Below are 15000 nucleotides of genomic sequence, written 5' to 3' on the forward strand. Positions count from 1 at the left end.
CATCAAGAAGCTGACAGCGCTGAAACATCCAGGTAAGACCCAACACGCCTCCTCCCCCGAGTCACATCCACATGCCAGAGTGTGTGTCGTGTGTGTGTGTGTATGTGTGTATGGAGTAGACAGCTGTTACTGTGCCCTTTTATGTGAGAGCTTTAAGTGCAAACCTATAGCTTAGCTCCTATAGTCCTGAGGGCACCGCACATACAGTATAAAGGGACAGAGAGAGAGAGAGAGAGAGAGAGAGAGTGTGTGTGTGTGTGTGTTTGAGAGAGAGAGAGTGGGGGGATGAACTAATATTGCCACTATAAAAGTGCCCATGGCAACCCAGTAATGACGCAACGGAAATGGCTACCACTGCCATAGTAACCACAGAAGAGAAGGGATGACTTTCATAAACTAGACCAAACGTAGGCACTCTTACCTTCATTCCCTGTGTGGGCTGGTTTGTTTTCGTTCCCGTTATTGTATTTGTGTGGGGGTGTGTGTGAATGCTTGACCTAGGAATGTTTGAATGAGCTCGGAATAAGCTGTTTTCCTCTTTGGAAAGGAGATTATCGGCGTATCTCAACGATTGCTATTTTCCTCCTTTTGGAAATGGTTTTCTGTGTGCTCTTTCTATTTCATCAAATCCTTCACCCTGCAATCATTTGTCTCTGTTGTCTATTTCTGTATCTGATGTTCACCAGACGTCTAATATTAATCCCCCTGCTGGAAACCTTTTCCTTTTTAATCATCTCTCCACGAGTATTTCTTTATCTAATCCACCGCAATCAGCTCCACTCCTTCTGTTTAGCTTTAATAACACAATACTCTGTCAGTCTGGAATCCTCCCTCCTTTTCCCCCAATCCGCTGGGCTAACTTGGACACCCATGCAGTACTGATTGGATGGGCTAATGGCACAGCGAGTGTGGGACCACCTGCTGAGATGATGAGAGCAACCACACAACACCACAGCTGATTATTATCATCGCAGACATTTGTGTGTGTGCCTGGCCGACGCAAACCTGCACTTACTTTACACGCATCACTTCTTACAAACTTTTGTTACGCACTAAACCCATCAGAGCGTACACACACACTCTTCCCTCGAGATGCCTAAAAACTGCCGTGTTTTCCAATTGCATATGTGTGTGTGTGTGTGTGTATGTGTGTGTGTGTGTGTGTGCGTGCGCGGGTTTTTCTGGCTCTACCTCTCCATGGAACATTAAGCAATGGGATTTGACAGATGTTCATTTCTCTTCCACAGTGATGTCACACTCACAGGCAGAGACTGTGTGTGCTTGTTGTGTTTATTGCATACGTAAGCCCTGGTGTGTGTGGGTGTGTGTGTGTGTGTGTGTGTGTGTGTGTGTGTGTGTGTGTGTGTGTGTGTGTGTGTGTGTGTGTGTGTGTGTGAGTAAGTGTATAGCACCCATATTATTAAAGCAGCTTTGCTGTCAGGCTGCATTAATATCTAAACCAAACTCTTTAAATCCTATAATGTATTCTAATGTACTCTGATGTATTCTGATGCAGCACCGGGGCATGACAGTGTTTTAATAGGGTTTTTGATAGAGACGGCCTCCAGCATGCACACATCAAAACATACACTCTACCTTTTCCTGCCTCCTCTTCTCTTTCTGCCTTCCTCTCTCTCTCTCTGTTTCCCCTTTTTACTTTTCTCTCTAACTTCCACTCAATCGTGCACACTCAGGCAGTTGGTCTTGTTTAGAGACGCGAACCATCTCCTCTGTCCCTTTTTGATATGTGGCCGTGGATGTGGAATAGTTGCTTTTACAGCAATATGAAGGTGAAGCCAGGCACTCGTTATTTATCCATGAGCAGGTTTCTATTGTCTCCAACACGGCTCAGCACTGCTCCCCTATGAGTAAAAAAATGCCAGAGGAAGTAGGAAGTATTATCTGGGGGAAGAACACACAACCTCATGCACATGCAGTTTCACTTACCTTCAAGCATGTTATTGTTTTAGTGATTGGATGCCAGAGATTTGCTATACACACATATATATACTGTATATACTGTCTATATTTGTCTACATTGGAGCAAAATTAGCATAATTTAGATTATTGTATGAAAACATACAATAAATGGAGTATTTGTAGTATGCCACTAAGGTTACAGTATCATTTTATGTGAAAGAACATTGAGGACTGAGAGGAGAACACGCTCTCAGAAATTAACATGTTATCATTCATTCATTTCAATTCATATATTGCATAAAAACAAATCTGTTACTGTTAATGCTTTTCAATGTTCTGCTGCATTACTAAAAAGATATGGTTTAGGCAATGTCTGTCGGTTGTCAGTTTTGCTTAGCGCTACAATATTTCTCTTTGAAACTACAATGTCTGTCTGCTATTGCTTCAGCCCACAGAGAGACAAAAAATATATAGTGACACAAACACATGACTCTTTGTGTCCAAAATGTATCGTGTTCATCGCAACTACCATCTACGATGTCCATTCACGTACCTGCAATGCAATCAGCTTTCTTTTGCAGACTCATGCCCCACATCGATATGACAAAACACGAGTACCAGCCAATGAGTATTCAAGCAAGCATTGAACCAATTAAGAACGTTCTTTCCACTCCAGCGCTACGGTTGGATACATTATTAGAACACTACCTGCTGTAATAATGGTCACAGAACTTCATTGTATCTTATAGCCACTAAACCGAGATTTAAAGGTCAAGTGTTGGACTCACAATTTCCTGTTTTTATCCCGTGGCAGTGGACAGATGCTGAGCCTGGAGGACGGAACTTCCTCTGGCACAAAAGAAGTCGAGGGGACTAAGAGAGAGGGACCCAGCGAGTATGAGATCACACTGGAAAACAAGAACAAGCAGGTGTGTCCTGTGTGCAAGAACTCCTTCAAGTGTGTGTTGTGTGTGTGTGTGTGTGTGTGCCTGAGCCCACAAGTTGGCAGCGGGGTGGAGGCGAACACAAATATCTGTTTTTATTTCAGAACGAGTGCAAATCTGCGTGTGAGGAAGGGGAAGGAGGATCATTTGAAATTGTGTCTCGCGTGACAAAAAGAGTCCCATTCAGGTCTATTTCTGTCTCTGTTGACACGAAAAAGAACACCAGCGATTTCATTACCACAGCGACAGGAGCACGAAAGATGCTACGTTGTCATGGTAACAGCTAATAACTGCTTGTGACGGCTGGAGATGTCTTTACTTTTCATAGCAAACGGCTGAAGGGACTGGTGTTGTTACTGCAGTGTGTGCATGAGGGAGGGTGTGTGAAGCAAAAGTAGACGCACACACACACACCCAGGCCCTTCTGCGTCTGTCCTCCTTTTTCTCCCGTTCTGTCTCTTCTTTTGCCTCCCACTCCCCCTCCTTCGTTCCGTCTTCCTCGCTCTCCCTGGACTTGCCTGAGATGAAGGCAGTGGGGAGATGCTATACTTGTTCGAACTATAGGAGGGAAAGTCCCAGGAAGACGCTGAGACTTGAGACAAATGGTTCAGCTGTAGGTGTGTGTGTCGGCGTGTGTGTGAGGGTGTGAGGGTGTGTGTACTTTCCTGTTCATTTTCGACAACGACACCTTTGTCACAGACTATCCATCCTCTTTCCTGTGCCCTTCAGTGAGTATTAGCCACCGAATGATGATAGATGATGTTTACTTTGGCTCTGTTACAACATTCACCAGGTTTAGAAGAGAAGCAGGACGAGTAAGAAGGATATTTGGCTTGTGCTAGATGGAAATTCTTTTGATCTTTCCTAGACGTCGACAGAAGCAATATAATATTTGCTATTTCAATACTCAGTAGGTGAATAAATATTTTCCGGTGCTCGCTCAATGGTTTTCCAATATCGCTCTTTTAGCGGCTCCAGTGGGTCTTTGCCTTGCAAACATACTTGATATTTAATCTAACGCCCTCTCACTCTCTCTCCCTCTCTCTACTCAGATAGAAGAGTTAGAGCTGAAATACGGAGGTCATCTCATATCGAGGCGCGCCGCTCGCCGTATCCAGACGGCCTTCAGGCAGTATCAGCTCAGCAAAAACTTTCAGAAGATCCGGAACTCTCTGTCGGAGAGCAAGCTGCCGCGCCGCATCTCCCTCCGCCATCCCAGTCCTTCAGGCCAAAACCGGAGCGCCGCTCAGAGACACAGTTACTCTCTGCATCCCGGGGGAGGAGTCCAGATACCCATGCGCCCCAAAACTCCCCCTCCGCCACCGTGTCGCTCCACCTCTCTCCCCCCGTCTCCTGCGTCTGCCGCACCGACGGCTCCTCCACCTTCTTCTCCAGCCCCCACTGCTGGGGCCACGCTCACACAGCTGGAGGACTGCTTCTCTGAACAAGTGAGTACGCCCACAAGATTAAGGCTTGATCTTTAATTCATGTAACTGCCATGTAATTCACTCCTTTTAATATGAAATTGTGTTGTTTTTGTACCTTATGTTTTGTATGTTTTGATCATATTCGCAGCTCCACTCATTGGCCCAGTCAATTGATGATGCCCTTCGTGGTTGGAGCCTATCAGACGGTGGAGAGGGGAAGGGGCTTCTGATGGACCCTGGGGCCTTTCGTGCAGCTGCTGAGAGCGCTTGTCTGCCCCGCAGTGCCAGCTCCCTGCTTATGGCCTTCAGGGATGTCACCGTTCACATCGACAGCAACAGCTCCTACACCATCTCCTCAGCTACGACCACCACTACCACCTCACTGGGCAATGCAGGCGGACAGCCAGGCAGCAGAAAGACCTCCGTGAGCGGGATGGGTGGAGGAGCTGAGCAAGGCGACGAAGCAGAATTCCCCGCACCTCCCCCCATTGAGGAGCTGGAAATGGGCGACCCGGGATCCAGGAGGGGCTCCACGGTGCTGGCCTCAGCAGGAATTGGGGGTCTAGAAGGAGAGAGCTACTCAGAACGACTGGGATCAGCCTCCACGTCTACGTCTACCTCCACCACCATCGCCACTTCAGTCCAGTCCAACCAGCAGCCCGCGCAGATTTACACCCAGTACCAGCAGTACCACTACACTCATCCTCAGCAAATTCAAGGGGGGCCGAGCCCAGAGGCTCTGCAGGCCCTTGTGGTCTCTCTACCCAGGGATCGTTGCCAGGATCCGACCACCTGCCGCTCACCAACCCTGTCCACAGATACACACCGCAAACGCCTCTACCGCATCGGACTCAACCTATTCAATGTGTAAGTGTGCAGACAACACACACACAGACTCACACAGTCTCACAAAATAGCAAAATATTACTGCACCCCTTAGCTCTGGGCTCAAAGGACACCTGTGTTTAATAAATATCCAACTGCATATTGATCTGAGCATCTCTTATGAGGGTTTATGATGGCTGGGAGGAGCAGCCTGCTCAGTGCCATCTTGTCTTTGCTGATACTCATCTGTGATGTCCACGGAAGAAAGACAGGAGGGAGGAAAGGGGAGGGGGGGGGGGGGGGGGGGGGGGGGGGGTGCAGTTGGATAGGAAAGAGAGTGAAGAAGGTCATGAACAATGTGACGGATTCTCAGTTTCTATAAATAGAGTCCACGGTTGGCCTGCACTTATTAGTGAATACAAATTAAAGCACATTAATGCATATGCATCGGTGACAGCCGGGCTGATCCAGGAGTCCGGCTCTAATAGCTTTTGTACATGAGTGGGCTCCACTTTCTCTCTCCTTCTATCTCTTTTGTACCGACCTCACATTCTCTCTCTCTCTCTCTCTCTCTCTCTCTCTCTCTCTCTCTCTCTCTCTCTCTCTCTCTCTCTCTCTCTCTCTCCATCTCTCTCTCTCTCTCTCTCTCTCTCTCTCTCTCTCTCTCTCTCTCTCTCTCTCTCTCTCTCTGATACACTTAAATGAGTAGCCTTTCACTTAAATATGTTACCAATTTCCATTTTCATTCTGAACCATACACCAATCTGCTTGAATGCACACAAGCCCCACACATCCCATTACCTTGAACAAGATCTGCTCTCTGCTGTCGGTTGGCAGGAACCCAGAGAGGGGCATCCATTTCCTCATCACGCGGGGCTTCGTGCCGGACACAGCCATCGGAGTGGCTCACTTCCTGCTGCAGAGGAAGGGCCTGAGCAGACAGATGATCGGAGAGTTTTTGGGGAACAGCAAGCTGCAGTTCAACAGGGACGTCCTTGAGTGAGTCTTCGTCTCTGCTGCATTAGTCTGAATGTACATGTATATAATGTTAATGTAAATGTATATAGTCCATAGGTTATTTCCACTTAAAGGTGGCGTCCATATGGAGTTACAATGTTGTGCACAAACAGACATACAGACAAACTATACTGACATACAGCATACACACGATATACACACACACAAGCGACTTGACGAGCACGCTTGTGTACATAATAGATAAATGTAACGCATGCATGAAAACACACATTTACAAAATGCTTTCACACTCACACAAGCTTTTTGAATCCAACCAATGTAGACAGAGATCAGGATAGAGAGGCTTTTTGCTGAGGTTGTTGCAGAGACTGTAGAAATAGGTCACTGCTCTGAACACACACTTCACACACACAGACACACACACACACATAGAAACACACATGGACACCTCTCTCTTTCCCACTCGCACGAGAAAAACACACTTGCATAGAACCAAACAGACACATCATACACACACACACTCGAGCAGCTAACTGCTTTCTTCCATGCCTGCCTCTGCATCTCCTCAGCCTTTCATGTACCTCTCTCTTGCCCCCATGCACTTTGCATTTCATTATACTCACCCTCTCATCCTGCTCATTCCCTCCCTCTTGTCTCCCACTTACATCTCTTTCCTCTCCATTCATGTTTGTCCACAATACAAATTGCGCGTGTCTGTGTGTATCTTTTTATACGTGTGCATGTGCAAATGTGTCTCTACGTGCATCTTCCAGGTCAGCGGTCTTGTGATAAAAGTACGACGTTAAGGGGAAGAATTGCCATGAGCACTTGCATGCAAGCACACGTTCACACACACGTGCACACACACACACACACACACACACACACACACACACTGGTATATGTGCTTACTCACTACTTTGATTACTGCACTCACTCTCTCTCTCTGTATTTCTCTTGCTCTCTCTCTTTGTAGCTGTGTTGTAGATGAGATGGATTTCTCAGGCATGGAGCTCGACGAAGCCCTGAGAAAGTTTCAGGCTCATGTTCGTGTTCAAGGAGAAGCGCAGAAAGTAGAAAGACTCATCGAAGCCTTTAGGTGAGCCTGTCAGTGCACCGCAACCACACTTACTCTTTAGTATTGCAGACAATTTCAAACACAACATTCCATCAAATAACCCAGTAGGACAGGTAAGGGCATCCTGAACTCTATAGAATAATCAGACCTTTTGCCTGTGGCTATCGATGCAGAACAAAAACCATGGAGAAAAACACATTTTGTGATGAAATAGAAGTGGAAAGCAAAAACCTTTTTCTTATCTCATCTCTCTGCCTTTGGGTGGAGGATGAAGTATTGCCAGAATAGAGAATAACCAGGTCTACTGTAAAGACAAAAAAAATGAAACAATTCTTCCAGCTCAATGTGACAGACAATGTTGAGACCAAAACACTTTATCAACCAACAAAATTACACTGATTGCCTGTAACCTCTGACTAAACGCAGCAGTGTTTGATTGTCAGCCAATCATAACGGATGTCTGTGCCGCAGGCAATCAGTGTGGCTTCCATCAGGACAAAAATAACTGCTCTGTTTTACTAATGCTTAACTTCCTGACACATCAAAGCTTCATAGTGATCATTACAGATTCAAATATTATACATACACAGTTATTTGTGTCTTAGTTAAGACACAAAGTCTAAGGTGAAAATGTACAAATTATATCCAGAGAAAAGCAAATCAACAGCATATGAGTGTGTGTCGAGAGCTGATGTGCTGCTATTTTCCACATCTACAGGTTGTTTGTATGGGTTACTGCATTTACATATCATCAAAATTCAGGAATCAATATGTTAAATACGCAAAATGCTTTGAGCCCTGGATTTAATTTTCACTTGTCTTGCCATTGCTGATCCTTCAGCCACAACAATTCAATTTAAATACCAAGAGGATGACTACAGCAGCTGGCAAACTCCCTGTGCACCTTGGAGGGAACAGTCTGGTTCTACCTCCATGCAATTCTACCTTATCGTGCAATTTTACCTTCTTTGACGCGAAGTAGATAGACTGGATGCTGCTGCCTCATCCTCTGGCTGACACTGTCCTTGAAATATCCTGGAATGCCTGGATTTTGTAAAAATGCCCGAAAGTTGTTTTTGATTTCCTTTTAAGTGGTTGGTCTGCACTTTATATTTCATCTCTCCATGACAACTCTTCCAACCTTGTGTGAGTGATGAGCTGCTCCTCCACTCTATGTTATTGGCTATAGGGGCACTGCAGTTAGTTGATAATTCTACAATAATAATACTATAATTTAACATCTGACCTGCTTTATAACTGCGGAATCATATATCACATGAAAATAAATTGTCTGCCATCATCTTTCTGCATAGGTGGTGAATGACACCTCAGATATGAAATTGAAGTAGACACGTGCTCCAATGAGTGGTGAGGGAGGAGATGAAAAGAGTGAGAGAAGGACCCTTCTCATGTTTGGTTCTGATTTGAGGGCCAATCAGAACACCTGCTGAGGTCATCAGTTAATCACATAACACTGGGATCATAAGTAATCAGAGGACTGGGTGCAGATTAGAAACCCATTCGTGAGCCGAGACCACACACTTCAGCTTGATCTATGAAACTAGAGGTCAGAACATAAACGAGGGGGGGTGCGGGGGCATTTATGGGGACAACAAGACTGCAATGTCAATTACATAATAGTCACGTGTTTGAAGCATGTTGTCCTCTGGGAATGAGTAGTTCTTATACGTACTGTATATTTGTGCCAGCTGGCATACAACATTCATAAACAAACATGAAGATAAAAAAGCAGGAGTTTGTGTTTAACTAGCTACATAAGGAAGGGGATCCATGTGTGAAAGTGTAAATGAAGCACACACACAAATGCACTCAGCACTTCATTCTCACGTATCTCAGTGAGTACACATGCCAGCAGTCGCACCATCACGCACCCTCCATTCACACACAAACAGTCGCATCAACAAGGCCTTAACCTGCATTCAGCTATTAAGGTCACTCCAGAATGACATTGGACAGACAAGGAGGCTTGCGCGTGTTTTTCTGTTTCAGTTGTACGTCTCTCAGTCTGCAGGAGTGCAAAAGCTTTCCTATTGAACTGGAATGCAGTCGATAGATACTCTGTAAATTCTTCCACCGGCTCTGGTGACAGGATTTCTGGCTATGCGGGTCTCAGAGGGGGCAGCTCCATCATGTATATGCTGACAGCACACAACCTTAAGAGCAGAAGAGCCCTATCTATGTTTGCATTTTTGCCTGGATGGACAGATAAAAAAGCCCCCTGCCTCTTAAATGGCCCACAACATAAGGGTAAGTGACGGGAAGGAGCCGAGGGAGCTGAGGCAGGAGGGGTGGAAGTGAAAGTTTGTAAAGCCTGTGGGCAGCCATGGAGGAAATCAAGTCCATATTCTCCCAGGATTGGAGAGTAACTAGGCAGCGTTACCTAACAATTTTTCACCCTCAGTTTAATTTAGGGCAGAGGAAATACATCTTACATCTTACATCAGCAGTGGAAATGTAATGTAAAGTATAGTACAACATTTATGTAGCAACTCCCAAATGCCACAACTGTGACATTTTCCTATTTTTGTTTTTGGCACTAAAGACGCCGGAGTGTATCTGAAAAATGTTGACAGATTGAGTACACCTCATTAGCATTGTGATTTATAACCACAGTGTATCTGCTATTTTTTTGTCTCTGTTTATAATACTGAGTGATGTTGAAAGTGTAGGTTTCTCTGAAGGTCTGCGGGTTATAAACACATTAACAGCAGTTGTGAAAGTTCTTTCGTTGGAATACACTAGGTGAGATTTAGAGAGAACATTGAATCTGATCGTTCATTCCCGGTGTTCAGAGGCATACTTGAATTTGAATGATCATAATTGTTATTAGAGATGCTTTTTGAGGTTCTACGTTCTAACTCAAATGGTATCCTGGGAGCTTCAGCAGGGAATCCAGTCTTTTTTGGTTACACGAGAGAAATTGTTTCTGTTAGTTCAGGTGCTCTGATCCATATAAAAGCCATAATGGCAGCCAGAATGTTATTTACAATGATAATTGCGATTTTAGTGCTGCTAATGGTATTGTGCCTCTGTTGCTCTTCCAGCTCACAGCCATCTAAAAGCAATGTAATGGCTACTTTGAACAAATATTACTATTTTAATCAATGGAATGTTTGACCAGAACTGAAGTTGTATAACTCTGTTGTCCTATTTGGCTCCCACAGCCAGAGGTACTGCATGTGTAATCCTGATGTGGTGCAGCAATTCCACAACCCGGACACCATCTTCATCCTGGCCTTTGCTGTGGTCCTTCTCAACACGGACATGTACTCCCCCAACATCAAACCCCAGCGGAAAATGGGCCTCGATGACTTCATACGCAACCTTAGAGGTTAGTGTGTGTGTAGTAGTGTGTACGAGTGTGAATGTCATTTATTATTTATAGAATTCACATGCATATGTAGAAATGCACACTTCAAGACCTCTAGATCAATAGGAGTTCCTTTAAAGAGCAATAAGGAGGAAGAAAGATAAAGCGGAGAGGAGGGAAGCCAATGTTTCACACTGAGCACTTTCTTATCAACCTCACTCTCCGTTGTTTGAGTGATTGGAGTAATTTACTCCAACGGGATGGTCGGTGTTTGGTTTTGCTCACTGTCAGGTGCGAAAACGTTCAGCTGAGCAGAGAGAGATCGCTGAGATCTTTGACTAAGAGCTCTGCCTCAGAGACACGTGGCATCAACCTATTTAATTGAGGCTCACTCATTGTTAGATATAATGATACGAGGTCAGGTTCCGGGAAGCAACTCATCACCTGCGCTATGCTCCCTGAGGCACTCAATGCTGTCTCTGTTGAGTGCTTTAGTAGCGTGGATTCATACATTTTACTGCAAGCGGGACTTCAATAACACAAAGCGGGGCTGTTTTACATTTCTGCATTCTTTCAGTCAATGGGAAAACCCACTCGGGCGTGGAAGAATAGCTGTTGTAGGTTATTAAAATTCTATGACATTTATTTGATCAACTTGTGAGAGAAAATTTGAATAAGTTTCTCCTCAAGCTGAGCGTCAATGAGACAGAAAGCCTCCATATGCAGATAATACTCGCACATACTCTACTGCACAGTGACAGCACCAGTGGTGATGTGTCACAAAGGCACATTTCCTGATTAAGTTACAAGGGCTTCATTTAAATAAAACTAATAATATGTGAAACAATTTTGCTGTCAGACCACAGAGTCATGCACCAATTAAATATCAACAGAATTACTTAGTAGGACTGCACTGATATCCTAAATACCTCTGTGGCCCCCTGTGGTGCCATTCATTGACTGGTGCTGAAAGTATCTCTGCTGACATTCAGAATGTCCCTGTTGGTTTATTGTAGGATCAGTGTTCAGTTAGGTGCTCTCAACAGATGTTTGCGCTTTAAATTGTAACTGCTCCTACATACACACCTTTTCTTTACAGGCGTGGATGACGGAGCAGACATCCCCAGAGAGATGGTAGCAGGCATTTACGAGAGGATCCAGCAAAGAGAACTACGCTCCAACGAGGACCACGTCACCTATGTGAGCCGCGTGGAGCAGTCCATCCTGGGCCTGAAAACTGTGAGTAATATATGCATGAGTGTTTATGTGCAAATCATTTCAGAGAGCTGTCTGCTCTTGTTTATATTGTCTCCTTTCTCTTGTCTCATCTATTATTTGCCAGTCTGCCCTCTGTACTATCTGCCATCTCTCCCTCTCCAGATCCTGGCTGTGCCTCACAGACGTCTGGTGTGCTGCTGCCGTCTCTTTGAGGTGCCTGACGCCAACAAGCCTCATAAACAGAAACTGGCCCAGCTCCAGAGAGAGGTCTTCCTCTTCAATGATCTGCTCTTGGTAAGGACTCTGTGGCGTCTGGCACACGACTCAGGGCCCCGGTGATTAACTATGTTATTGATAACGTGTGGTCTGTGGGTGATTATCCTGGAAGAAACCCTGACTTGTATTGGCATAAGGGGGTTTTAACGCCGGATGATGATATGTCATCCCACTTCTAATAAGGCTACTCACCCAACAAATAAATAATTTCACACAGTATTTTCATTTTAAATCACTTTATCGCTAATTACAAGCTTCCACAGAGAAAAAATAGTCCCATTGCAGTTGCACTGTGCTTGCCTAGCAACTGTGCTACTACATAAATAATGGCAGCAGAGTCAAACCTACTAACCAGCTGCATAGTATCTGTCTGTTTAAAGTAAAAGTTATTTTACACATATACTCGTATCAGCTGCATCTTACCAGTGTAATAGATGCTCCAACTACTTCCTGTTCACTTATTTTTAGTTGCCGCCATGTTCACATCCAAAGCAAATATTTTTTGTTTGTGTAAAATTCCTAACTATCACTAAAAATCACACATTCCCTTTCATTGCAGAATGCGACATAGTGAGGGTAACAAGCTAGCAATGCTAGTTTGCAGCTAGCTAGGAAAGCTGGAAAGCTAATCCAAAGGGGGTCAGCCCTATGTTCCCTCAGCCCTATGTTCCCTCATTTCTAAGATTTTTTTCAAAATTAGGCCCTATGTTCCCTCAGCCCTATGTTCCCTCATTTCTAATAAGGGTTAGGGTTAGGGTTATCTAATCTTAGAAATGAGGGAACATAGGGCCTAATTTTGAAAAAATCTTAGAAATGAGGGAACATAGGGCTGAGGGAACATAGGGCTGAGGGAACATAGGGCTGTGGGAACAAAGGGCTGAGGGAACATAGGGCTGAGGGAACATAGGGCTGAGGGAACATAGGCATGCTCCCATACAAAGTACCTTAGTGACATAGCAACAAACTCTGTACATGGTTCAGCTGTCATTATTAAAACAGTATATGACCTTTAAAACACATTGTACATTGCAGAGAGACATACACTCCATCGCCTCTTTATGAGGTACACCTGTGCAATCTAATTCCATCCAATAAAACAGCTCTGCTACACATTCTACATTTCTGAAGCTTATATATTTTCAGTTTTTGCTGACATTGTCATGGTGGATGGTGGTGGTGTATTAGGGTGCATTATATTGAATGGTGTTCCTAGTATTTGTACATTCCGTTAACAAACATGAACATATCAGGAGCACCAGTAAATAGAATGCACCCCAGTAGGCCAACAACCTCTGTAATAAACATAAAGTAGAATTATCACTTTTTAACAATGTCAACAAAAACTGAAAATGTATAAGCTTCATAAATGTAGAAAATGTAGCAGAGCTGTTGTATTGGACTGAATTAGATTGCACAGGTGTACCCAATAAAGAGGCCAGTGAGTGTCTAATGAGGCAGTGAAGCTTAATTTTAAAGCTAATTCAATAATGGTGTTGCATCAGGTTTGTCTGTTTTGTGTTTCTAGATCCTGAAATTGTGTCCTAAGAAGAAAAGTTCCGCTTCATACACCTTCTGCAAAGCTATGGGCCTTTTGGGAATGCAGTTCCACCTTTTCAGCAATGAATGTAAGATGATGTTTTTGCTCTCGGTCCGACTCGAATGCATTGCGGTAAAAATGCTGAGCTGGCTGAAATCCATCTACGGATTTGCTGTTTGTAATAAAAAAAGAATCTGCCGACTCTTGTCAGGTTCAGACGACAGTAAATTAGCTTCCCCACACAAATTTAAGTGTCAGTGAAAGATTATTTATTAATGCTTTGAGGTTTACTCTATGGTAAACGGCATTTGCAGTGTAATGAAATCTGTAAAGTGGCTTCACTGCTGCACCAAAGTAGCATACCTACGAAAATTAAGTATAGATTTACACATGAATTATTGATGTTTCTTCCATTTACTTTAACTTTGGGTTTCCAAATTGGTCACCAGAGACCAAATGGGCTTTTCAGCACTTCATTTCCCTCATATTTTTGCAAATTACCTCCTATTCCAAAGTTCAACAGACATACCCTGAAATACTACAAGCTCAAAGTTTGCAAAAGAGTTTTGACAAGAATTTTGTACAATTAAAAAGTAAAAATGGCAACACATGGAGCTTTTTGGCTCATTTCCTTCCTCACATTTTTCCACTTTTCTGTGTCCCATCAGACTACGCTCATGGCATCACCATGCTGAGCCCCTTCACCTCAGAGAAGAAGCAGTTGGTGAGTTTCTGCTCCCCCAGCGGAGAAGAGCTCAGGAAGTTTGCAGAGGAGCTCAGAGAGGCCATCGCAGAGGTCAATGAGATGGAACAGATTCACATCCAGTGTAAGGAAAGACGAACACATTGAATGTATACAGGACAGAGCACAACAACACACTCATTCTCTAAGTCCGGTTGCAACCGCTCTCTATTGTGTCGCAGGGGAGCTGGAGAGGCACCAAGGCATCCAGCCACATGGCATACACACCAATGGTGGGCAAGTGGACACACACACAGGCCACGGCTCTCCTTCAGGTACAGCTGGTATCTATTTGCACTGGGTAACCTAAACAATGCACAACACCCCAGATGTTACGCATCTCTACAAAGCATTGCAATTTCATGTAGATAGAGGAGGCGTAGCTGCTGTCTGCATGCCAAAACGTAAGAGAGTCTAAACTGTCACCTCAACTGTTGTCACTTTAATACTTTATATGATGAAAAAATGAGTTTAAGAATTTACGAGTTCCCTATCAAAAATGCACATTCTGCAAGTTGACTTGAAAACACAGCCATTTCTCTGTCAACAGGCCAGCAGGATGTGTACGACAAGACTGGCAACAACAACGCCGTAGAGGTAAGTGCTAAATCCACTCTGTGTCTTGGCTCAGGTAAGTGCTGTGTCTTTAGCTCCGTTTAGATTGCGAGTGTGCGTGTGTGCAGGTCTGACGGGGGGGGGGATGTGCCACATTCCGGATAGAAAG

The 15000-nt window shown here is 44.4% G+C and overlaps 1 protein-coding gene across 1 annotated transcript in view; it reads left to right on the forward strand.

Moving 5' to 3' along the window:
• iqsec3b (IQ motif and Sec7 domain ArfGEF 3b) overlaps positions 1-15000 on the forward strand; it is a 21036-nt gene that overhangs the window by 4533 nt on the left and 1503 nt on the right. The window contains exons 2-14 of the mRNA XM_076142424.1: positions 1-32; positions 2735-2849; positions 3917-4312; positions 4440-5158; positions 5954-6115; positions 7071-7193; positions 10358-10524; positions 11603-11742; positions 11884-12015; positions 13523-13622; positions 14203-14361; positions 14459-14551; positions 14827-14873. The exon at positions 1-32 is cut by the window's left edge and continues 40 nt beyond it. Of these exons, the coding sequence (XP_075998539.1) occupies positions 1-32; positions 2735-2849; positions 3917-4312; positions 4440-5158; positions 5954-6115; positions 7071-7193; positions 10358-10524; positions 11603-11742; positions 11884-12015; positions 13523-13622; positions 14203-14361; positions 14459-14551; positions 14827-14873 (2385 nt within the window). The remainder of the gene's footprint in view (positions 33-2734; positions 2850-3916; positions 4313-4439; positions 5159-5953; positions 6116-7070; positions 7194-10357; positions 10525-11602; positions 11743-11883; positions 12016-13522; positions 13623-14202; positions 14362-14458; positions 14552-14826; positions 14874-15000) is intronic.

The sequence above is a fragment of the Genypterus blacodes genome, unplaced genomic scaffold, assembly GCF_046128005.1.
Source record: "Genypterus blacodes isolate CSIRO-AG114 ecotype Tasmania unplaced genomic scaffold, CSIRO-AGI_Gbla_v1 ptg000021l_1, whole genome shotgun sequence".
In the NCBI taxonomy this organism is placed as follows: Eukaryota; Metazoa; Chordata; class Actinopteri; order Ophidiiformes; family Ophidiidae; genus Genypterus; species Genypterus blacodes.